The sequence below is a fragment of the Capsella rubella genome, unplaced genomic scaffold, assembly GCF_000375325.1.
Source record: "Capsella rubella cultivar Monte Gargano unplaced genomic scaffold, Caprub1_0 scaffold_1, whole genome shotgun sequence".
NCBI lineage: Eukaryota > Viridiplantae > Streptophyta > Magnoliopsida > Brassicales > Brassicaceae > Capsella > Capsella rubella.
The window spans coordinates 3,009,793-3,032,333 of record NW_006238923.1 but is presented as its reverse complement, the minus strand read 5'-3'; the positions used below and the strand labels follow the sequence as shown (position 1 = coordinate 3,032,333).

The following is a 22,541-nucleotide window of genomic DNA, read 5'->3' as shown; positions in this document are numbered from 1 at the left end:
GTCGTTTTGTCGTCTAAGAAACATGGTCATTTAGGCTTAAACAGAAGCATCTCATAGATAGTTAACCATATTTTCAAATTTTTAACAAAAATTAAATGTCATGCTTAAATAAGTGAAGTCAACAAAACTTAGATATTTTACAGAAAAATCAACAAAACTTTGTGATTAAAATGACTTTTTTAAAATTCAGGATTAAATCGTCCCAAATTTGAAAGTTCGGGATTTTTATGACATTTTTCCCAATGTGGTATTATATATTGTTCACCACAAGCTATATAAATAAGTTCGTACGCATTAATTAAAATGGCGCAATTAAGAATAAACAAAGTTTGATTTTAAATATTGAAAGTGTTCATCTATAGGAACCCCAGGAGACTCGGGTTCATTCATGTCTCGCTCTTCTTCTTCTCCTTTGTCTTTTTAATTTCATACAAGGAGTAAAAAGAAAAAAAGAGAGAGGGTCAAACATTTTTTTTAATTTTTTTTCCACATTCCTTTATCTTCCTTATAAATCTGAGGAATGTTCTAAGTGCATATATCATTGTAACCTACATAGCCTTGATATTCTTTGTTCGATTTTGAGGAAAAAATACAATTCTGTATAAAATTTTGTGTCGTGAGATTGTCGAGTCGAGTTGTTGGGAGTTGAATTTTGGGTCAGTTTTTGTTTTTCCTTCCAGGTTTCTTGTTGGTCAAGCTAGAAAGCATTGGATCGTTTCTTGTCAATGGCGACGGAGCAACAAGAAGATTCAAGACTCTGTTTGGCATCTATTCTGGAAGATTTTCTTAGACAACGAAACGTTCGAGTTAGCGTTGGTGTGGATTCGAGTCCCAAAAATGCCGATGAAACTTGTACGTTCGTCAATTCCTCTCTTCTTTCTATTTTTTTTTAATTTAAAATTTCTCAATGCGGATTTTTTAGGTTAGGGTTTGTAATGGGTAATCGAGTCAGAGGGATGACCATTGTAATCCTTTACTTGACCGAATTTAGATACTGACGTTTCTTGTTTTACTGGATCAATCAAGAAACATATAAGGATTTCATATTCAATAGGGTTGATCATAAGTCAATCTCTCAGAAACCCTTTAATATATATGTAGATTCCAACTTCTGCATTATATATTCACTTTATATGTACACATGGATCGATTATGAGAAAATGAAACCACAATTGGTGCAGCTGGTGGAAGAGATTTGCCAGTAGATCCTTTGGATTTAAGAAGGTACGAAGCAGCAAGGTGGGTAAGAAACACACTTGGTGTAGTTGGAGGAAGAGATTTGCCTGCAGATCCTTCAGAGGAAGATTTCAGAATTGCATTAAGGAGTGGGATTTTGCTCTGCAATGTACTCAACAGAGTTAAACCTGGTGCTGTACCAAAAGTAATGCCTCACACCTAATTCACTCTTTAGTTGCTTATGTCTTCATTTACTTTTTCTTAATACAGAGTATTTGTTGTGGATTAAATATTATAGGGTAGGTTTTATTAAACTAGAAAGACTTTTGAAACGTCTAGGCCTGCTTGGATTAAAGTTGTGCAAGCATGATTAGTACCATTCATTTTCTGTAATCTTTTTTTTTTTAAAGAGTTTCAGGAATTAATATTTTAATCCCAATGTTTTTGTAATCAGGACTCTGTCATGAACTCTATGATTATCTCAGTCTCTTTATTCTGTCACTGCAAAACTTTCAGGTCGTTGAGGCTCTAAATGATCCTCTGGTTAGTCAAGATGGTGCAGCTCTATCTGCGTTTCAGTATTTTGAGAATCTTCGAAACTTTCTGGTGGTTGTGGAGGAAATGGGTATTCCTATGTTTCAAGTCTCCGATTTTGAGAAGGTAATGGAACAAATCACAATACTGTCTATATATAAGAAACTTATCTACTGTTTATGAAGAATACAGTTATATCTGAGGACCTAGGTAGGCTTAATAATATGAAATAGGGTAGCTAATTTGAGAGATGATGCCTAGTAGTGGTATTGCAGAACTAGTAGGGTTGATGCTAGCATAGGTTAGGCATGTTGACCTACCTTGCTGGAGGGGCTAACTAGACACAACAGTAGGCTTAATGCTATGTTTATCATTTGGTACAATAAATTGCAGACACATCGATGGCACAGTCGTGGTGACCATCACTGTAGGAAAAGAAATGTATCAACTTTAGCAATAAGAAAATAGTAATTTAAAAACTCTCCATAAGTTGGGTTAAGTAGTAGAGTAGTGTTTTTTCTAGACATCTTCATGTTGATAAGGTGGGAATTGATTAACATTGACAAACATTCTGTGTTCCCAGGGAGGTAAGTCTGCAAGAATTGTGGAATGTGTTTTGGCTCTCAAGTCATACCGTGAGTGGAAACAGAGCGGCGGAAGCGGTACATGGAGATACATTGTGAACTCAAAACCAACCACGTTTGGCATCGCAAAACAATACAAACGCAAAGACTCAGAGTCACTTGTGGATGGTGTCACCACTAGCCCTTGTAACACTCCATCCAACGAACAACCTTTGTTTGATCAATCTGATTCTAACAGCAAACATGAAGTTAGTGCAGCTATATATATACACCAATGCCTCCTATTAAATATCCCTGATAGTACTTTTTCAAGCTAAAAAATCTCAACTTACATTTTTTTGTTATGTTTCAGGAGGGAAGTGCCAATTCAATAGATGCCATTGTTCGTGCAGTTTTTTCTGATACCAACCAAGAAGAAATTCCTGGTGTAAGCATTGGAGACTTACTTACTAAATGGTCAGTATTCTTTTGAAATGCCGGTTTTAGAATGATACTCTGTGCTGCTCTTGTTTGTTTTTCCAGATTGTGGAAGATATGCTGAAAAGTGTCATGGTAGAATACGAACGTAGATTAGCCACACAGAAAGAATTGGTAAGCAGTTTTAGTTATCCGCCTTTAGATATGATGTGTGTGTGATCTCATGTTTCTTGGATTACAAGCATGTACTTTCTCTTATACCTTCTTTTCACTTTTCATCGTGAATATGCAAACTATTTAGCTCCAGATTAGCGCGGGGAACAAAGATAAGCTTCACCCTGGCGATCTTGGGAGAACTATCTCAGGCAATGATGAGATGCTAAGTGATGCTTTGGTAATTGCATCAACCTTGAAATTGGACATCTTGTTATTCATAAAGGCATATTACTCTTTATGGATCTGTTGATCTATCGTGTATTACCAAACTGTTTTATAGTTTACATATATTTTCTTCAGTACGGAGAAGATGTGACAAAGATTGTAAACAACGTGGAAGCTCCACAAGATGGTGGTGTTGAGGAATCAAAAAGCCAAAATTATGAGCTCTATGAAATTTCAAAAGAGAATACCAAGAAACAACAAATGATCATTGACAGACAGCAAGCTCATACTGAGGTATAATTCAGTTGAAACGTTATTAGATCATGTTTTTTTTAAGACTTTTGTATTTGGTGATTATTAAGGCAGAGTATATATGTGTTTGCAGGAATTGAAACATGATCTCAAGGCTGTAAAAGCAGGTCTTAGTCTCTTGCAGATGAAATATCACCAAGAGTTTACAAGCTTAGGTGAGAGAATCTATCCTGCATTTAAATTTAATGGACCAGCAATGGTTATAGTATATGTTTTAGTTCAACTGTGATGATTTTAGTATAGTATATGTTTTAATTCAAATTCAACTGTGATTTTAGTTACTATCTCATTGTATTTCTAGTAGAGTCCATTTCACTTTCACAATCACCATCAAAGAAACTAACTGTAAGATCATTCTTCTTGGGTCAGGCGAGCATTTGCATGGACTTGCTTATGCAGCTACATCATACCAAAGAGTTCTGGAAGAGAATCGAAAACTTTACAACCAAGTCCAAGACCTCAAAGGTAATTATGGAAAAATATTTATACATATTGTTATCAGTACATGGATTGTGTTAGGGAACCCTATACCTTATGTCCTCAATAAGTAGATTAAGTTACAAGGATTTGCAATATATCAAGCCTAACGAATGCATATTTAACAGGGAGCATAAGGGTTTATTGCCGAGTGAGACCATTCTTACCGGGGCAAAAAAGTGTCTTAACTACTGTGGATCGCATAGAGGAGTCAACTATATCAATTGCAAACCCTTCAAAGTATGTAAAAGAAGGTCGCAAATCATTCACTTTCAACAAAGTGTTTGGCCCTTTAGCAACTCAAGGTACTTTTTCCCTGAATTGTCTATCATTTTAGCTTGAAAATTCTTTAATAACCGGCTCTCATATAAATTTTTACAAATTTCAATATGTAGAGGAGGTGTTTGCAGACACTGAACCTCTGATCCGGTCTGTTCTTGATGGTTATAATGTATGCATATTTGCATATGGCCAAACAGGATCCGGAAAAACTTTCACCATGGTACTTTTCTTAAAGAATTCAACTTATTCTACTCATTGTGACTTTTCATACGAAAACAATGTTATCCGTATTTATAAGTTTTTTTTTTTTTTTTTTTTGTGGTAATCAGATGGGACCAAATGAACTGAAGGAGGAAAGCTTAGGAGTAAACTACAGAGCATTGAGTGATCTCTTTCATTTGTCAAGTGTGAGAAAAGAAACCTTTTCATATAACATTTCAGTTCAAATGCTTGAAATCTACAACGAGCAAGTCCGAGATCTCCTTGCAACTAACGGCCAAACCAGCAGATATCCTTTTTTATAGACTTCTGTGATATATACACACCGTGCAGATGTTCTCTAAGCTTGTTCTGGTTCTTTAGTAACTCCTAATATGCTTGTTTGCTTAAGATCATTGTGCTTATTTTTCTTGACTTGTGAACACATTAGAGATTCGAAATAGTTCACAAGATGGAATCAACGTGCCTGAGGCGACATTGGTTCCTGTCTCCACAACTTCAGACGTCATTCATTTGATGAATATTGGTCAAAAGAATCGTGCTGTCAGCGCCACAGCCATGAATGACCGTAGTAGTCGCTCTCACAGGTTTTTCCTAATTTCCTGATTATTAATGCTAATTTGTCTACCATGTCAGGATGATTATTATTACATGTTCTATACTTTATATATGCAGTTGTCTGACAGTACATGTCCAAGGAAAAGATCTGACATCAGGTGCAACTCTAAGGGGTTCAATGCATTTGGTTGATCTTGCTGGAAGCGAAAGGGTTGACAAGTCTGAGGTCACTGGTGATAGGTTGAAAGAGGCACAACACATCAACAAATCTCTCTCTGCTCTTGGAGACGTGATTGCATCTCTCTCGCAGAAAAACAACCACATCCCTTATCGAAATAGCAAACTCACCCAACTTCTCCAGGACGCTTTAGGTGACCAGCAATAGTACTCAACTGCTAGATTACAACACATGGTTCTACATCTCGTTTCTTTTCTTACAAGGTATTTGTGTTAAAACAATGTATGTGTGTCTTTGTGCAGGAGGACAAGCGAAAACGCTTATGTTTATTCACATTAGCCCTGAACTAGAAGCTCTGGGAGAAACACTCAGCACCTTGAAGTTTGCAGAGAGAGTGGCCACTGTTGAACTCGGTGCTGCTCGTGTCAACAAGGACACTTCTGAGGTTAAAGAACTCAAAGAACAGGTCATTATAATCTCCAATACTCTTTTCAGATTATTCTACTCTTCATTCCAAATCAATTTACCTTTGTTATCGGCTTTTAGATTGCTAGTTTGAAGCTTGCGTTAGCGAGAAAGGAGAGCGAGGCAGATCAAACGCAGCTACCAAGTACCCTTACGCCGCCTGATAGACTCCTCAGAAGAAAGTCACTGGGAGTTTCGTCTTCATTCTCTAAATCAGCAAACACAAGACAGTTCCAAACCAAACATAAGTCGTCACAGATTGATGATGTCAACAGCATTGAGGTAAAGGTTCATCCACCAATTACTCACACAAACTAAACTCGTGGATGCATCTTGTAGTGGCGACTTCATAAAGTACAGTGAAATAACTTGCAGGGTCAAAGTGACTCTGCATCCAGCCTTGACTTACAAGGACTAGTGGGTTCACCGTCATGGAAAAGCCCTTCGAGAGATGAGAAAGAGGAGGAGATGGAGTTTATATCAGGCAGTGAATGGATTGATAAACACGAAGACGAAATCACACGTAATGGCAAACCTGAAAACAGATCACGTACACAGCCTGAGAAGCGATCATCTAGCTTGAAACGTGAACCAACGCGAGGTGTAGACAATAATAATGTAGATAAAGGATTTGAGGTAAGGAAGTTTCCATTGGAAGAAGAAGCAAACGAGTCAGATGAAACCGCAACAAGTGATTGCTCGGAGACAAGCTTGATGTGGCAGTTGAATGTTCAAGTGAATATGCCAAGATCAGCCTCTAATGGTTCTTTGGGCTCTTCTACTACTACTAAGCTAAAGAAGACTCAATCAAAAATCAGTAGAGTTGCCGCTGACACCAGGTGAGTTTTTTTTTCTTATAACATATGTTTTTTTTTATATTATATGTTTTTGGTAATGGGAATGTGTTGATAAAAATCAGGAGTATGATACCTTCGCTAATTCCGGCGCCTACGAGGAGATTATCGCTTGGGGCTATAAACTCTCCAGGACAAACTTCCTCAAGGCATAACAACAGTACACTAGTTGTGAAGAAGAGACCAAATCCCAAGTAACTACTATAAATGAATACATATCTTGTGAGTATTATTACTTTACAAACCAATCAATTTTTTTTGTTATTTTTTTTTTGTTTGACGGACCCATTCATATGTGGTCGTATATTTATACGTATACAAAGAGTAGAATACGTATGAAGAGCCATAGGTTGGATACATTATGTTATGTTTGATTTGAGTGGCAATTACCAGGATGTATGATTGAATATTCAGTTTAGTTCTTTAAGCTTTCTTTTGTATTTGTAAATTCTTAATGGAAAGCTTTTTTCATTCATCACAAGACTACTAAATTTGCTAAGTACTTTTCTTTAGTCTCAATTTTGTATGTAAAATAATCTAAAGTTTAACAAATTGTAAACAAAACGCAGCAATCATTAATACTAGTGTTTTGTAATCTACCCGATTACAATTATTTTTCGATGGCAGTTTGACTAGAAGGATCGTGATGTTTAACTGCTGCAACTTAAGAAAAAGTCAAACAAATGTTGAAAAATGTGTCAATACAAACATGTTTTGGTCCTAATCACATAAAAAGTCGAAACTGTTTTTTTTTTTGGTAGGAAAAAGTCGAAACTGTTTATAAAGCCGCTTTTGTCATTAAAAAGGTTTTTTTTTTAAAATTTGACATATGTAATTAAAAAAAACCATAAAATTACCTAATAATCGTTTTTATAGAAATTATAATTAATTGAAAAAAAAATGAATTATAATTAATTGTTTGAAAAAGATATGCTTTCTATAATTAACTAAAAATATAACAAATATGTGGATGATTTATTTACCTAAAGCAGCACTTTTGAGGGGTAATTCCGTCTTTTCACAAAATTCATCATTTTCCTAATAAAGTTACTGTCCCTAACCCCCCCCCGCGTCGCTTTTTTTTTTTTTTCTCTTGGCTCAATCTGAGAAAATCCACAAAACTCTTCACTCTGCAACTTCTTCTCTGTCTCTTCTTCTCCTGCTTCTTCTTCCTCTTCTGTTTTCTATAAACTTTTCACGCGGTTTCTTACTCCCTTCGATTACCGACGACGCTCCTCGTAGAAGCCGCGAGGACCTTAGCATTATCTACGAGCCATTCATTCCACTAGATCTGTTGTGTATGCTACTCGCGATTTCATTTTGGTGAGTCTCATGGATTCTGACTAGTGTAGGAAGCCTCGATAGTGTTCTTCTACTGATTTTTTTCTGTCGCTTTTGCTCGATTCTACTTTCATCACATTTCTTTTCTGCATCTCAAAAGATTCCTAGAATTCTGTAGATTAGGGTTTTCCTCTGCATTCACGAAGATGAGAGATTATATGTCTGTAGACATCAGTTCATACTTTTGGATGAGAAACGGAACTTGCAGTAGTAAAGTGGGTTTGTGGAATGCATCCAACTAAAATGATAAATTTTGTCTGTGATGAACAAGATTGTGTTCCAGCCAATGCTGAAGCCTGGACAAAAATGAGTGTGTCAAAAGCATCGGGGACGAAACATCCGCTTGTTCCTCTTGCAACCTTGATTGGTAATGAGCTGAGGAGCGAGAAAGTAGAGAAACCTCTTATCAAGTATGGTCAAGCCGCTCTTGCTAAGAAAGGAGAAGACTACTTTCTGATCAAAACTGATTGTCAGAGGGTACCTGGTGATCCTTCATCGGCTTTTTCAGTTTTTGGGGTATGACATTCTTCTGTCTGATGACTCGTAGCGTTCTACAACTCTCATTTGATTTTATCCCTTTTTTGTTTGCTTGTTTTTCTTCAGATATTTGATGGACACAATGGTAATTCAGCTGCCATATATACTAAGGAACATCTTCTGGACAATGTGGTGAGTGCTATACCTCAAGGCGCTAGCAGGGACGAGTGGCTTCAAGCTCTTCCTAGGGCTTTAGTTGCAGGCTTTGTGAAAACTGACATTGAATTTCAGCAGAAAGGTCTTCGCTTATGCTCATTGTTTTAAGGCCTTTTGCTTTAACTTCTTTTGTTTTAAGGGTATGCTCTAATCGTTAAGATCTATTGTGCTTACAGGGGAAACTTCTGGAACAACCGTGACTTTTGTTCTAATTGATGGCTGGACTATCACTGTCGCTTCTGTTGGTGACTCTCGCTGCATATTAGATACCCAAGGTGGTGTGGTTTCTCTACTGACTGTCGATCACAGGCTAGAAGAGAATGTTGAAGAGAGAGAACGCATAACTGCCAGTGGAGGTGAGGTCGGAAGGCTCAATGTATTTGGTGGCAATGAGGTATGACCATGTCCAGTAAATTTAAGTTACTCTTTCATTGTGTTTTTGCTCTGGTGGGGTTTGTAATGTGCTTTCATTCTGACGATGCAATAGGTCGGCCCACTTCGATGCTGGCCTGGTGGTTTGTGTCTTTCGAGGTCCATTGGTGATACGGACGTGGGAGAATTTATTGTCCCTATACCACATGTTAAGCAAGTGAAAGTGAGATCCCTTCCCCTTGGTGCGTTTTTCATCAATTCCTATAGTAGGTATTGAACAAACATGTATTTTTTATCTGTACATTCAGCTTTCCGATGCTGGAGGGAGACTCATTATAGCTTCAGATGGTATATGGGATATACTGTCTTCTGATATGGCTGCAAAAGCTTGTCGGGGTTTATCTGCTGAGCTTGCGGCTAAACTTGTTGTTAAGGTTGGTGATCAACCCCGTTTGATTTAATTGTGTACTTCCTTTTATCGAACTTCTTCTTATTCTCCGAGTCATATGTATTATCAGGAAGCATTGCGAACAAAAGGGTTGAAGGATGATACTACTTGTGTAGTTGTTGACATAGTTCCATCTGATCATCTGGCCTTGGCTCCAACACCCACAAAGAAGCAAAACGCATTCACCTCATTTCTGTCTAGGAAAAACCATACCGCTGCCAACAACAAAAATGGGAACAAGCTCTCTGCTGTAGGAGCTGTGGAAGAATTGTTTGAAGAAGGTTCTGCTGTGCTTGCAGATAGGTAATCTTCTAGCCAAGAAATTGATATTGCAAGCACTTATCCTGTTATCTGTGTTTAAGGGCTTGTAATGTGTTAAGTAATTGAGAACTTCAGATACTGATAATTAGTCTTTGTTGGTTGGTGTTTTGAAATGCAGATTGGGAAAGGATCTTCTCTCAAATACGGAGACTGGGCTTTTAAAATGTGCTGTATGTCAAACAGATGAATTTCCGGGTGAAGGCTTATCAAGCAACGGGGGATCTATCATCTCCTCAGCGTCTAATCGTTGGGAAGGTCCCTTCCTATGCACAATATGCAAGAAAAAGAAAGACGCTATGGAAGGAAAAAGACCAAGCAAAGGTTCAGTGACCACGTAAAGCCACTTTGCTCTAGGAAAAAATCATGATATCTGGTAAGAAATTCGTATGTTTTCTTATATATCTTCTTCTGGGGTGCTCTGTGAGGTAGCCTGGTTTTGTGTTCTTTTCCCAGGCATTGATTGGAGAAGTAGCGGTAATAGTAGAAGTGTATGCAAATGTTTGTAGAGAGAGAGACAATAGATCCAATTCTTATCTATTGTTTGAGATTTCCCTAGTTTGCTACTCGGCTTATGCTGACCATTTACCTTAGTAGATGTGTTTTTGCTTGGGAATTGCTGATAAACTAACAAGAGTTTCTAAGTTGTAAGTAATCTATATTTGATTATTGTCAATCCTATTGGTCCCTTTTATTGAAGTTTGTGTTTTAGTATATATCTTTCTCCTCTGGGTGATACGAATGAGCGATGTGAACCTGAAAACATTTGGTTTTGTGATTGTTATGGTTTGGTCAACGCTTTAGATGCGGTCTTGAATCTCAAATCCTTGTGTTTGTGGTTTTGTAATTGCATGGTTTACCTTGTTAGAATAGTGCTGGTTACTTTGTTTTGGGCTTATTTCGTTTTGCACTTTCTTTTTGGGCTTATTTCGTTTTATATCTACATATCAAGAACACCGCTCGATATGAGTCTGAAGAACTGAAGTTGTAGCAATTAGCGAAACATTTTACAGTTTTCAATCAGAAGGAAAAAAAAAAACTGAGAAACATAGACAATGGAGAAAACAGAGGAAACCGTTGAGCGGTTTATACAGCGATCCGCCACAGAGAGCTTCAACAGCACCGTCTCATTCGCCAAAACATGTTACACTCTATACATTGCCTACATTTCTGGCAGCTACCGCTAGAAAACGTCGCATTGTGGGCGAAAGGCGTTAAAAGAAAAACCGGTTTCGAAGACATCAATGCTCTGTTAATATGTTCGAAATGAGTTTACAAAGTTAATATTATATTCGACTTATTACTTATTAGTGTAGATTACACACGTTTTTAATTGTTTGCATATATTCAATTATAATAGTATACCCTAAAAAATAATACGTCGGTAATGTTTGTCAACATGCGGACTCGAGTTTATATATCTCAGTAAAGTTGTGTCATCATCTTTTTTCTATTTTTTTTACCTACAGTAGTCATCATCTTTTTATCATCTTCAAAGATGTTGATACCGCAAACAATTCTCAAACAATGACGATACATATCCAACCAACATGTTAGGAAAAATATGCGCTACAATAGTAGTCATTCGAAAAGACAAAAAAGATTAAATTCCATAATGATAGATATATAAAACCAAAAAACTCAAATACAGAAGTGCAGAACACATGCTATGTTTTCAGAGAACAAACTTATCTCTCTTAATTTTTGAGACAAGAGACACACAAACGTTGTTTTCTCAACCAAAAAAACATCAAACCTTTTGTCTTCCAAGAAAGAAGGCAATGATATTATTTTCGGTCCAATATGGATACTACTAGGACGCTTATTATATAATATGCGAGTCTTCGGTCACGTTTCCCGTCTCCAAAGCCAAAACCAAAACCAAAATAATAACAAAACAGAGCCAACCTTTTCTCTCTCTCTCTCTCTATCCTCAAAATTTGAAGAAGGATGATGTTACCAGAAGCATGCGTAGCCAATATCCTCTCCTTCACAACCCCGGCCGACATATTCTCTTCGTCGGCCGTCTCTTCGGTCTTCCAGTTCGCTGGCGATTCTGATCTCGTCTGGGAGAAGTTCCTACCTCCCGACTACAGCCAAGTTGTCTCTAGATCGACTGATCATCACCACCCGAACTTCTCCTCCAAAAAGGAGCTCTATCGTTATCTCTGTGAATCAATTCTCATCGATAATGGCAGAAAGGTTTGTAATATCATTACTATTCTTCTTGCTTTCTTGATTTTCTCCAAAATACATAACAAGAAAATTTTAATCTGGGTATGTTTGAATATCAGATGTTCAAGATCGAGAAGCTCTCCGGGAAAATATCATATATTTTATCGGCAAGAGATCTTTCCATAACTTGGAGCGACCAACAGCATTACTGGTCTTGGAACCCTCGATCAGATTCAAGGTCAGTTTTTGATTAATTAATAAATATACAAGTATATCGTTGGTGTTTTATTATTAGTAATAAAGTATTAAAGTACGTATTTGTTATTTTTTGTTTTTATAATATTTGGAATCATAGATTCTCGGAAGGGGTGGAGCTTATAATGACAGACTGGTTAGAAATCATAGGAAAAATACAAACCGGAGTTTTATCGCCCAACACAAACTACGACGCTTATCTGATTATGAAAGTTACGTCACGTGCGTATGGACTAGACCTAGTTCCGGCAGAGACTTGGATAAAAGTGGGGAACGGTGAAAAGAAAACAAAGTCAACTTATCTAAGTTGCTTGGATGTCAAGAAACAACAAATGGAGCGGCTGTTTTACGGACAGCGGGAACAGAGGAGGGCGATGATGGACAAGGTTGTCGGGAGCCATCGGAGGGAGCCAGAGGTGAGAGACGATGGGTGGATGGAGACCGGACGAGAAGGTGGTGAAGACATGGAGGTTGTTATGAGCCTAACCGAAGTTAAAGGTTATCAATTGAAAGGTGGGATTGCGATTGATGGAATTGAAGTTAGGCCTAAACCCCCTAAAAGTGAGGGACTACTGTTGTACTAACGGAAAGATGAATGCCAAATTTTGGGTTTACCTGATTATGTGTTTGGTTTGGGTCAAATTTGTAAAATGAGAAAACTATTTTGGTGGGTTGGTAAAAAGTTCAAAACTAATTGAGTTAACTTATTATATATACATTATTTATACATGTACAATAGTTGTAATATAGGCCAAAGACTTGTCATTCGAGTTGTCAAATATTTGGTTCGTATGGATAATTGTGAATTGTGCTTTATATTTGTTGACATTTACTTGCTACTTGTTCAAATATCTCTATCAATTATTGTTATTATTTTTTTTTTTTTGTGAACCATCAATGGCAAACTAAAATATTCATAATACAACATGGGGTGGAAATGGTTGCACAAAAATGAATGAGTTGGAAAATAATAAGTTGAATAAAAAAAGTTGAATAGCATTCAACCTATTCATCTGCAAAATAGGAGATGAATGATTTGAACAAATTTCCTGTATAATTAGTTCATTTCTTCAATTTGTTAAGTTGAACGGGTTGAATAATTTTTCCAACCTCTTCAACTCAAATGGTAAAAACTAGTCTTGGGCATAATATCCGGTACCGAAGAACCGTACTTGTACCGAACCGATAAAATCGGTTCCGGGTCGGGTTCGGGTGAAGCAAAAATACCGAATGGGCTCAGAGACCTTGGTAAAATGGACCTCGGTTCGGGTTCGGATTATAACTTAAGTTAATTGGGCCACCCGTTAATACCCGTTTAGAGAGAACTGAATAATAAGGCCTTGAGGCCCACTAAGCAAACCTATGTCGACTAACCGGCTAACCCTTTAGTTCCCAAGAGAGAACCGTTCATCGAAGCTTGCTTTTCACTTCGTCACTTCGTCTTCTACACAAGATGAAGCATGCTTTGTCTTTCTGCAATCATTCAAGTAAACTTTTCGATTCATATTCTCTTGGTACCTTTCCTCCATTTCGAGAACAGAAACGTTATATAAACCCCTAATCCCCCATGGAAAGAACCATAAGTTTCAACCATTCATCTTCTCAATCATCTCCTCCATCATCTCCTCATTCACTACTCTCTGCAATTAAATCACAGGTTCTCTCTAGTCTCTGTTAAATAAATTGGTGTGATCTGTGGTGGCTATTAGCCTTTGGTTTTGGTTGTGATTCATATTTAAAGTTCTGTATTTGTTAAGTTTTGATTATTATTGATGCCAAATTTATTTTATCGTGTGTTGATTGATGTGTATGTTTAGACATGTATTCATAATGTTGAAGAAAATGTTAAATGAATCGCTTGGTTGATAGCATTTATAGTTGGAATGTCTGTTTCAGTAGCTTATTAGTTGATAGCATTGAGACGAAGTGATAATGTAATACGGATTTGATAGCTTTTAGTTGATCCTAGATGTTTCTATCTTAATTATTCTCATAAAAGAAAAGGTAACTAAAGTCTTCTCTATTTGTTAGTATTAGCTGTTTTGATGTTTTGAAAGCTTAGCTGTTTTGATGTTTTGAAGGTAACTATCTTTGTATTGGTCTTCTTGTGTGGTGTTTTTATAAGGCATGGATTCGGCAATAGTAACGGTATATTGAAACTTGATATTTGTAGGTGTAAAAGTTTATCACTCTCTGTTTTCTGTGTGTTACTTTGCTGAATCATTCAAGTTTCATTTGTTTCACAGGAACATGGAGCAACACTGCAGGCTGTGACCTTTTTGTTAGTGTAGATGCTTCTTCATTGTTCCAAATTTTCATTCGGCTCTTTGAACTTGTTGTATCTTTTGTTTTAAGTTGCTTATGAGGTTATTGAACTTGATGTTATGATGAAACTTATGATTATGGTTTAAATTTATGGTTTACTCGGTTATTTCTGGTTTTTTACTTTGGTATTTGTAATTTTAATCGGGTATTTTGTGTTTTAATCGGTTCTTTTAGTACCTTTTTACTCATATAAACCGAACCGATAAAAACCCGGAAAATTTTCGGGTTTATTCGGATTTCACATTGGAGTAGAAAACCGCTCCGAACCCGGCCAGTTACTAACCGAACCGAACCGAATTTTTTGTAAATTACCGAATGGGATCTATAGGTCTTATACCGAATTACCCGAAACCCGAATGGGTGGAACCGAAACCCGATTGGGTACCCGATTGCCCAGGACTAGTAAAAACTAGTTGAATAATTTTTTTCAACCTCTTCAACCTCTTAAATTGTGCAACCATTTGCACCCATGATTAATGAATCAACGTACAGTAAGTTGTACAAATACGAATAAGTCTCCCCTATTTTAATGACATTTACAAGAATATAAAGGAGTTTATCCATGTTTTACCAAAGTGGGAATTAAATACTGAAATGAGGAAAATAGGAGGAAACATGTCATAATGTCGTCACTACAATTCGCATAACATGAGGATGAGGACATTCTTAGACCATGCACATTGGTGGGACAAATGTTTGTCCCAATTTTTTTTTTTTTCTTTTTTTTTTTCTTTTTTTTCTTTTACGATTTTTTAAAAAAAAAAAAAAAAAAAATTGAAAACCCAATCGCGGGCCGCCACGTGTCAGTGGAGCCCGCGAAAAAGAGGCAACAACAAACGGGACCGTCGCACAATTGCGTACGTCCTTCAAATTTTTTTTTTTTTTTTCATTTTCTCTTTTCTTTTTTGGGGTGTAGGACTGTTGTAGATACACCAATGCTGATGCTCTTATCACATATCAAGTTTCCGGTGTCACCTAATCTGATGTATGTGGCCCTCTATAATACATGTTTGGGGTTTATAAAAAACGTTGTCACATCATCATGCTAGCACGTGTATGATATCATTAACACCTTATAAGATCATTACTCATCAGTCCTTTTGATTTATAGCAATTTGTTTCGAATGTTAAGTTAGGATAACTTGACTCACTAATATATTGCAACTAAAACATAAATGAGCCGAGAGAAATACTTATAGGACTTGCTCAAGGCGTAAAAAGCCATTTGATTATACGGGATTAGAAACTGTAAGAACCTTAGCTAAGGTTGATGTAATGATGTTCCCTCATAAAATAAACATCTAGTAATATTTGAAAACGAATCAAATCAAAGCTAAGGTTGATCCGGACAAAAAGCTCCACAAGTTTAGATAACATAAAAGGAGATCATAATATCTCTCTCCGAGAGTGACTCATTTTACTCGTTCCTCAATCTAGCCGCTCCATCTGCAGACATTTCAAATTAACATAAGCAATACCAATTTAAGAAACTTTTGATTTGTGTGTTCTTCTAATGTCGGGTAAATAATTGACAATGAGACTGCTTGGCAGCAATAAGAATGGAGAAGAAAGAGGGGATTAGTACCTTCCAGAGACCGTCATTGAGGTAATGCATGGTGTCCACTCCGATTCCTTTGTTGATGCTCTTGCTGTGAACGCACACAAGAAAACCGGATAAAGTGTGTTAAATCCACTACTATTAAACTAACACAGAGACAAAATATAGAATGTGATATGGCACTGAGATGGAAAAGTTCAGAGACGTGAAAGTAAGATTATGAGAACACAGACGATATGCGGCCAAAATTTATCCTGGTGCAAATATGTGTTCCCAAGGAAAGAAGTGACATCGATAGAGTGACAAATATTAGATTACTTAAGAGATAAAATTGTAGACAAGTGTCGGTTGGCTTGAATATGAAAGTTTGAAAGGCTCATGTTTGTATTGTCAAATTTATGTCTACAAAAGAAACAACTAACTTACATGTCCTTGGCTGACATTTTGGTGAACCCTATTGCCAACGCATGTTGCTTTCCTTCTGCATATATGGCCTAAACAAAAACAGATTCATGGTTAAGATCAGCAGAAACAAACATAAAACGCACCCCAAGGAAAGTGTTTTTGTTCATACCACTGGCCTTTCAGCGTCAACTTCTTCATCCAGAACACCTCCCGGGGAAGTAAGACCAGGACACATTATGTTTGCACCAGAGAGAACAAACCTTATGGCACCTCTATCAACTTGAAACCTCTTCATTATATTTGGGTCTGCAAAACTCCAATATTTCAACTGCCTTATTGACATTACCGGCTAACTGATAAAAATCCAAGTTTCGTCCTATTGGATTCACTATAGTATGTGAAATTACTTTTCTGGTAACAGCCAGAGTCAAAACTTTTCTCACTATGGTTGCTAGCTCGGGAAAGGTATAGAGAAATATACTAAACTAATGTTCATTGCTAACCAACCAACCATGGACCTTTTATATAGTATAGTGGCATGGATAAGCCAAAGGAATAATAACTTACAAAAACCAAAACCCTGGAAATTCCAAAAGTGCTGGAGATATTATGCAACTATATGCAGTTTTTGAACAAGGTAAGTTCTAATGCAGACCATAGTGAAACTAACAGGAAATTAATTTAATGTGTTGGAATAAACACCTAAACATGTTATTCTGTGACAACAAGACAATATAGCATGGATGGTGTGACGGAAGAGTGATATTACATTGATGAAGAAGTCGCAGTGTTGGCATATATGGCCCATCACGGATACAGAAGAAGAGGGGGACATTGTTGACAACAACTAGGGTCAGATGGTTTGGGCTGCACGAGGTCAAGAGTAAGTGTAAGAATAAAATATGGTAAAAGAAAATCCAGAAAACATAATACTGATATATGAGGTTGTTATTTTACAAACCACTTCACTACGATAAGAGGAATCTTTTTGGGGAGTAGATCCTCCATCACTGTTTCAAGTCCTGGGTACTGAAACATTTACATAAACATTCTTATATATACCAAACTACACGAAACCATAAAGTTTAAGAAAAGGAAAAAAGAAAAATGAAACAGCAGGAAACCTCATCTTGAATACTCTGGCGGATCCTGCGTTGAACAGATGCCTTCACTTGGTTTTGTGATGAAATCTCCTCCAAACAAAACCTAGGTTAAAAATAGTGAGCATAAATAACATCTTCATAGACATAATGGTATAGCCAATAGATCTAAGGGCCAGTCCAAGTAGAAGTTTCTTATTAAAAAGAAGATCACTTAAACTTGATAGCACTCCGTGATAGTTGAGAGTCCCAATCAAGACCCAAAATTTTCACTACGACCCACAATTCTATGCAAAGATTAGGTAAATAAAAGAGCAACACTATCAAAACAATCATCTAATGTCCAAACCAAAAAACTAGCAACTAGAAGATGTTTGCTTTTAAAAACTCACAACCAATTTGAAGAAGATATAACAACTTGCCTGCCCAGACGGTGACAATTCTAAACAATCGAATCAGAAGCCTACGTACCAACAATATGGTTGAAAAGAAATTACTAGCCAACATCCTCCAAAATTGGATTAACTATAAACTGCAGTAGAGGTCATTACAAGCTACTGTCCTCACCTAAAGATCGATTGACTGAATGTGATCCGATCATCAAAACCAGTCCTCTCTTAATCGAAATTCCAGACAAATCCTAAATCTCGCGAAAGTATTAACGTAAGTGGACACTAAAGAGACCCATCAAATACTATATAAACTAGTATAAACAGTGCCGAGAACACTAATTCTTAGATTCTACAATCCGAGTTAGATGTGGATGGTCACATTATAAAATACCAAAAAAAGTGTACAGAAACTTATGAGAGACAAAGATTCTTACTTCTTGAACATATTCGAGTAAAGGTAAGTTTAGGAGAAAGGGTCGATGTAACTGAAGATAATCTCCAGTTTCTAACAATGGTTCCTTCCCTGCAAGTGAACATTGGAGGAAGTTGATTGATAACAGAGAGATATTTCGGAACATAAATTAACAGCAAAACTGGACAAATTCAATAGAAGAAACGGAAATTTCAATAGGAAATTCCAAAAAACGGAAGAGAGCAGGAACTCACGGAATCAGAGAGAGGATTTCAGAGAAGATGGCTGAAGGATAAATGGGCTGGACGGAGGAGTAGTAACTAATCGGCGATTGAGATTTGAGAGGAAGTAGTAGTAGTAGAAGAAGAAGAAGAAGAGCCGAGAGGAACGGATGTTTCTTCCGAATAAATCAAAACGACTGTGTTTCAGAAAACCTAGGAAACGAGTGAAAACATCCGATCCGACCAAACCGAAACCTGGTTAGGAAATATCACAAAATATGTATCACCCCTTATAATAAACGATGTAATAACTCGATCCATATTAAAAGGGTCCAGTGGGCCGATCATATCAGTAAATTGGGCTTTTCGTGATGCAGTTAATCGTTTAACACGCGGCGGCAGATGATAAGATATCGACTTATAAAAGGAAAACTCGTTTCCGTAGAAAGAGAAGGAACGGTAGTTGTCTTCTTTCCAGAACAATCTTCTTACCACTTTCTCGAACCTCTCTCTCCTACGAATGTGAGTTTTCAAATATTGTTCTTACGGATCTAATTCCTTGACTTCAGTTCAACATTCCTAATTCCCGATTGTTCAATTTTTGATCTGCTCTGAGGTTTCAGATGAGTAGCCGATGGAATCGTACGATCTACGTTGGGAATCTCCCTGGAGATATTCGCATGCGTGAGGTTGAAGATCTCTTCTGCAAGGTTTGTAAATTCATCATCTTTTCTTGTTTCTGATTTGCAATTTTGATCGGCGCTTATGTATATGTCTTCTTCGTTGCAGTACGGACCGATTGTGGACATCGACTTGAAGATTCCACCTAGACCTCCTGGTTATGCCTTTGTCGAGGTATTTATGATTCTTGATTTTTTTTTTGTTATTACTTTCTACAATGAATGACCAAGAGAGTCTGTTATTTTCGATGCAGTTCGAAGATCCTCGTGATGCAGACGATGCAATCTATGGACGTGATGGATGTGACTTTGATGGCTGTCGACTAAGGGTTAGCTACTGAAGCGCTTTGATGTTTTAACTAACTTGTTTTCTCTAATTTCTTATAAAATATGTTATCTTTGTGTGTATTTGGTGTTTTAGGTTGAGATTGCACATGGTGGTCGTAGAGGTTCTTCATCAGTTGATAGGTACAGCAGCAGCTACAGTGGCAGCCGTGCTCCTTCAAGACGCTCCGACTTTCGTGGTTTGTATTCATTCTTCTCCATTGTGTTAATTTTAATAGAGATTACTCATCTTTACTGGCTTTTTTTATGTTGTAAACATCCAGTTCTTGTGACGGGATTACCGCCATCTGCTTCGTGGCAGGACCTTAAGGTAAAGGATACTATATAGTCCTTCTTTTTTTTATGCTGGTTCTCTATTTCATGTTGGATTTATCTTTATTTGCTACTTATGGGCGATTAGGATCACATGCGCAAAGCTGGAGATGTCTGTTTTTCTGAAGTTTTTCGTGACCGTGGAGGTGAGTCCACAATCTAATAGTTAAATAAATAAGAGTCTTATAGATGTGTTAGTAACTTAGTGTTTGTGAAAAGAGGATAGACATGATTTATGATTCAGGTGTTTATGTTGGTTTTTAAGGCATCCTAGCTGGAGGGACTCACGTTTAACATTTTATTTTTGTAGGCATGTCTGGGGTTGTTGATTATAGCAACTATGATGATATGAAGTATGCGGTAAGTTGTATATATTTCCAACGCAAATGTTCCCAGCCTTATTCATTTAATAGCTGCCGAGCTGAATTTGTCTTTCTAGAGGCCAATGTTGGATGATTGGATCTTTGATGTTTCCTTTAATCTTTGTTTAACAGTTAAGGAAGCTTGATGACTCTGAGTTTCGTAATGCTTTTTCTAGAGCTTACATACGGGTATGTTATATTACTTTCTTTGACTTTGTTATATCAATGGATGAATATGTGGTTACCTCAAACTTTACTCGTCAGGTGAGAGAATATGAGTCGAGGAGTGTGAGTCGCAGCCCAGGTTATTCTAGAAGCTATAGAAGCAGGAGCCGGAGCCGGAGCCGTGGTCGAAGCTATAGCTATAGTAGCAGGAGCAGGAGGTCTGTAATATTTTTTTTTATATAAAACTAACGCATAATTATACTGTTACATCTCAAACTTAGTTATGAAAATTAACTGACTTCTAAAACTATGCAGTGTGTCACCTGCTAGATCCGTCTCCCCGCGTTCACGGTCCCTTACTCGCTCTCTTTCGCCACATAGCTCTGTCTCAAGGTAGGACCTTTTCTTGTTTTCGAAAATAGTTAAATTTGTTTAACCTTTTTTACCTGTCTAGCTATATGGTAGTGGGACTAGTTGGTTGCCACTTGATTATCTTCCTAAGAATTATAATACTTGATACTCATTCCTTGATGGTGTGTTTAACCTATGTTGAAGTATTTTATGTCACAAAAAAATCCAGTATGTGTGAGGTTACTTCATCGTTTGGACCAGAGCTCCCTTTTCATTCCTTACAACTTGAATCTGTTTTTTTTTATCTTTCGAGTCCTCGACAGATTGCTGCTTCAGTTATTTGTAGCCAAACTACATGTTGCAGTGTTCTGAAATGATCAAACCAACAGCAAGTCACGTGTTCTTAAATAATCCCTTGTGTCCGTTCTCTTTGTGTCGTTCTCTTCTGGATGGTTTTCTTTATCTAAAGCTTTACCTCTCAACTTAATACGGATCAGTCTACTATCTACACTATCTGACTTCTTCTGTTTTATGATTTTAAAGAACACTTACCTAGAGTTTTCGTTTTGAAGATTTCTTTTCTATTGGAAGGGAAAAGATACTGAATCTGGATTTCTGAGGCCCGTCCTTGATCATTTACAATGATTACAATTGTATTGCCTTGTTTGTTTTCTAGATCTGGCTCACTGCTGCGAGCTGGGGATTGGATCTTAGGGACTTGACCGGTCATCTAGATGGATTGTTGGACTGGATTTACAAAGCTGGATTAGCATGAACTTGAACTTCTGTTTTGGTCTGGTCTGGTCTGGTCTGGTACTCAGCCCGTATCAGCTGTAGGATCTGATCGCAGCGTTTTGGACTATGTTTCCTCTGATTCCCAATATATAATCGATATGAAAATACTGGTTTCTATGCTGTGTTCTTTTCTAGGCCAGAACTTAAGTCCGGAGACCTGTTGGAGATGGTCAGTAAATTGCTTTCTGACCTGACACTTACATGGGGTTATTTTTTGCCTTGGTGCAGGTCCCGATCAAGATCAAGATCAAGATCAAGATCAGATTCTCCTGTTTCACCTGTAAGTCTAAAAGCTGAAGCTGCTTCTTCTCAATCCCTGGTGTATACTTTGAAGTTTAAATAGTTGCTCTCAAAAACATTATTTGTCACATTGTTTATTCTGAGGAAGTTTTCAGCGGGTCTAGATCTCACACTCCTTCTGTGTGCACAAAATTACAGTCTCTCCGAGTGTCTTAGCATTAATAGATCTTTGTGTCATCATTTCTTCTTCACTTAACGACGGTACACAATTTTGTTTACAGGTCAGATCTGATTAAAAAAGGAAACTGGTGATTGGCTCATCCGAACCAGTCTCATGCTTCTCAGGCTCCACTGCCAATAGAACTGATTTGGATATTGGTTTATTCTACTGGTCTTCTCATATGGGACGACCAATATGTCTATCTAGTTTTAGTTGTGAACATGGAATTGGTCTGTTATTGTGTCATTTATAAGCCAGAAACTCTGTCTCGGCTGCATATTAAAGTTCATCAGACGTTGTGTTGGGTGTGTTTTTTCAGATTTCTCCAGTCGTATACATTACAACTACCGGAACTGTGGTGTCTTTTATGATACACTTTTTAACTAATTTTGTAGCCTTCAAATTTGCTTTTGTCTTTTTGGTTAAGACCACTAATAAAACTCGGGTGATAGTAGATTAAACTGATGCAAATCTGTTCGATGGAGTCCCACCAACATGAGTATACGAGTCCATCACTGGAATTCTCTCCTCAGAATCATTCGTAGCATTAATAATAGTTGTGAACTCTAGTCTATTGTAAATGGGCCTGGGTCACTGGACTTCTCACCTCAGAATAATT

General features: G+C 37.2%; 5 protein-coding genes and 1 long non-coding RNA gene across 10 annotated transcripts; 5 read left to right on the top strand and 1 right to left on the bottom strand.

The window, feature by feature from the left end:
- Positions 1 to 725: 725 nt before the first annotated feature.
- On the top strand, positions 726 to 6,900 carry LOC17897422 (kinesin-like protein KIN-14H). Of its 2 annotated transcripts, none has more exons than XM_023789433.1 (19): positions 726 to 852; positions 1,182 to 1,381; positions 1,693 to 1,836; positions 2,294 to 2,542; positions 2,650 to 2,721; positions 2,817 to 2,885; positions 3,013 to 3,105; positions 3,228 to 3,386; positions 3,478 to 3,559; positions 3,774 to 3,869; positions 4,010 to 4,186; positions 4,277 to 4,383; positions 4,493 to 4,568; positions 4,813 to 4,969; positions 5,058 to 5,311; positions 5,421 to 5,584; positions 5,665 to 5,865; positions 5,959 to 6,422; positions 6,503 to 6,900. In XM_023789433.1, exons 1-19 carry the CDS (start codon positions 726 to 728, stop codon positions 6,633 to 6,635), a joined length of 3,024 nt encoding a protein of 1,007 aa, XP_023645201.1. In that variant the 3' UTR covers positions 6,636 to 6,900. The 2 variants fall into 2 exon arrangements, with proteins under 2 accessions (XP_023645201.1, XP_023645200.1); XM_023789432.1 differs by having other exon boundaries at positions 4,493 to 4,671; positions 4,808 to 4,969.
- Positions 6,901 to 7,519: 619 nt separating this feature from the next.
- On the top strand, positions 7,520 to 10,308 carry LOC17899178 (probable protein phosphatase 2C 5). 3 transcript variants are annotated; one of them, XM_006307529.2, is made up of 8 exons: positions 7,520 to 7,760; positions 8,050 to 8,294; positions 8,382 to 8,553; positions 8,648 to 8,865; positions 8,959 to 9,066; positions 9,152 to 9,277; positions 9,362 to 9,594; positions 9,731 to 10,308. In XM_006307529.2, the coding sequence occupies exons 2-8, from the start codon at positions 8,085 to 8,087 to the stop codon at positions 9,948 to 9,950; spliced, it is 1,287 nt and encodes a 428-aa protein (XP_006307591.1). In that variant the 5' UTR covers positions 7,520 to 7,760; positions 8,050 to 8,084; the 3' UTR covers positions 9,951 to 10,308. The 3 variants fall into 3 exon arrangements, with proteins under 3 accessions (XP_006307591.1, XP_023632945.1, XP_023632944.1); XM_023777177.1 differs by lacking the exon at positions 7,520 to 7,760 and having other exon boundaries at positions 7,791 to 8,294; positions 9,731 to 9,985; positions 10,066 to 10,308; XM_023777176.1 differs by lacking the exon at positions 7,520 to 7,760 and having other exon boundaries at positions 7,791 to 8,294.
- Positions 10,309 to 11,489: 1,181 nt separating this feature from the next.
- Positions 11,490 to 12,871, top strand: LOC17898901 (F-box protein PP2-B15). The gene is made up of 3 exons (XM_006303194.2): positions 11,490 to 11,811; positions 11,904 to 12,022; positions 12,140 to 12,871. Exons 1-3 carry the CDS (start codon positions 11,560 to 11,562, stop codon positions 12,621 to 12,623), a joined length of 855 nt encoding a protein of 284 aa, XP_006303256.1. The 5' UTR covers positions 11,490 to 11,559; the 3' UTR covers positions 12,624 to 12,871.
- A 1,247-nt stretch (positions 12,872 to 14,118) lies between these two features.
- On the top strand, positions 14,119 to 14,470 carry LOC111828708. The gene is made up of 2 exons (XR_002832491.1): positions 14,119 to 14,187; positions 14,286 to 14,470. It is a non-coding gene; the product is annotated as an uncharacterized LOC111828708 (long non-coding RNA).
- Positions 14,471 to 15,566: 1,096 nt separating this feature from the next.
- LOC17900461 (malignant T-cell-amplified sequence 1 homolog) lies at positions 15,567 to 18,697 on the bottom strand. Its single transcript, XM_006305622.2, has 9 exons — positions 18,486 to 18,697; positions 18,254 to 18,342; positions 17,452 to 17,533; positions 17,289 to 17,356; positions 17,097 to 17,194; positions 16,497 to 16,633; positions 16,349 to 16,416; positions 15,950 to 16,013; positions 15,567 to 15,810 (listed from the first exon to the last, which is right to left on the bottom strand). The coding sequence occupies exons 2-9, from the start codon at positions 18,262 to 18,264 to the stop codon at positions 15,793 to 15,795; spliced, it is 546 nt and encodes a 181-aa protein (XP_006305684.1). The 5' UTR covers positions 18,265 to 18,342; positions 18,486 to 18,697; the 3' UTR covers positions 15,567 to 15,792.
- Positions 18,698 to 18,890: 193 nt separating this feature from the next.
- Positions 18,891 to 22,333, top strand: LOC17897961 (serine/arginine-rich splicing factor SR30). 2 transcript variants are annotated; one of them, XR_002835488.1, is made up of 13 exons: positions 18,891 to 18,974; positions 19,076 to 19,162; positions 19,242 to 19,307; positions 19,387 to 19,461; positions 19,554 to 19,656; positions 19,741 to 19,787; positions 19,878 to 19,935; positions 20,100 to 20,149; positions 20,284 to 20,340; positions 20,416 to 20,534; positions 20,632 to 20,709; positions 21,344 to 21,742; positions 21,984 to 22,333. XR_002835488.1 is itself a non-coding variant. In XM_023789930.1 (13 exons), the coding sequence occupies exons 2-13, from the start codon at positions 19,076 to 19,078 to the stop codon at positions 21,996 to 21,998; spliced, it is 807 nt and encodes a 268-aa protein (XP_023645698.1). In that variant the 5' UTR covers positions 18,891 to 18,974; the 3' UTR covers positions 21,999 to 22,333. The 2 variants fall into 2 exon arrangements, 1 of the variants encoding a protein (XP_023645698.1); XM_023789930.1 differs by having other exon boundaries at positions 21,691 to 21,742.
- The last annotated feature ends 208 nt before the right edge of the window (positions 22,334 to 22,541 follow it).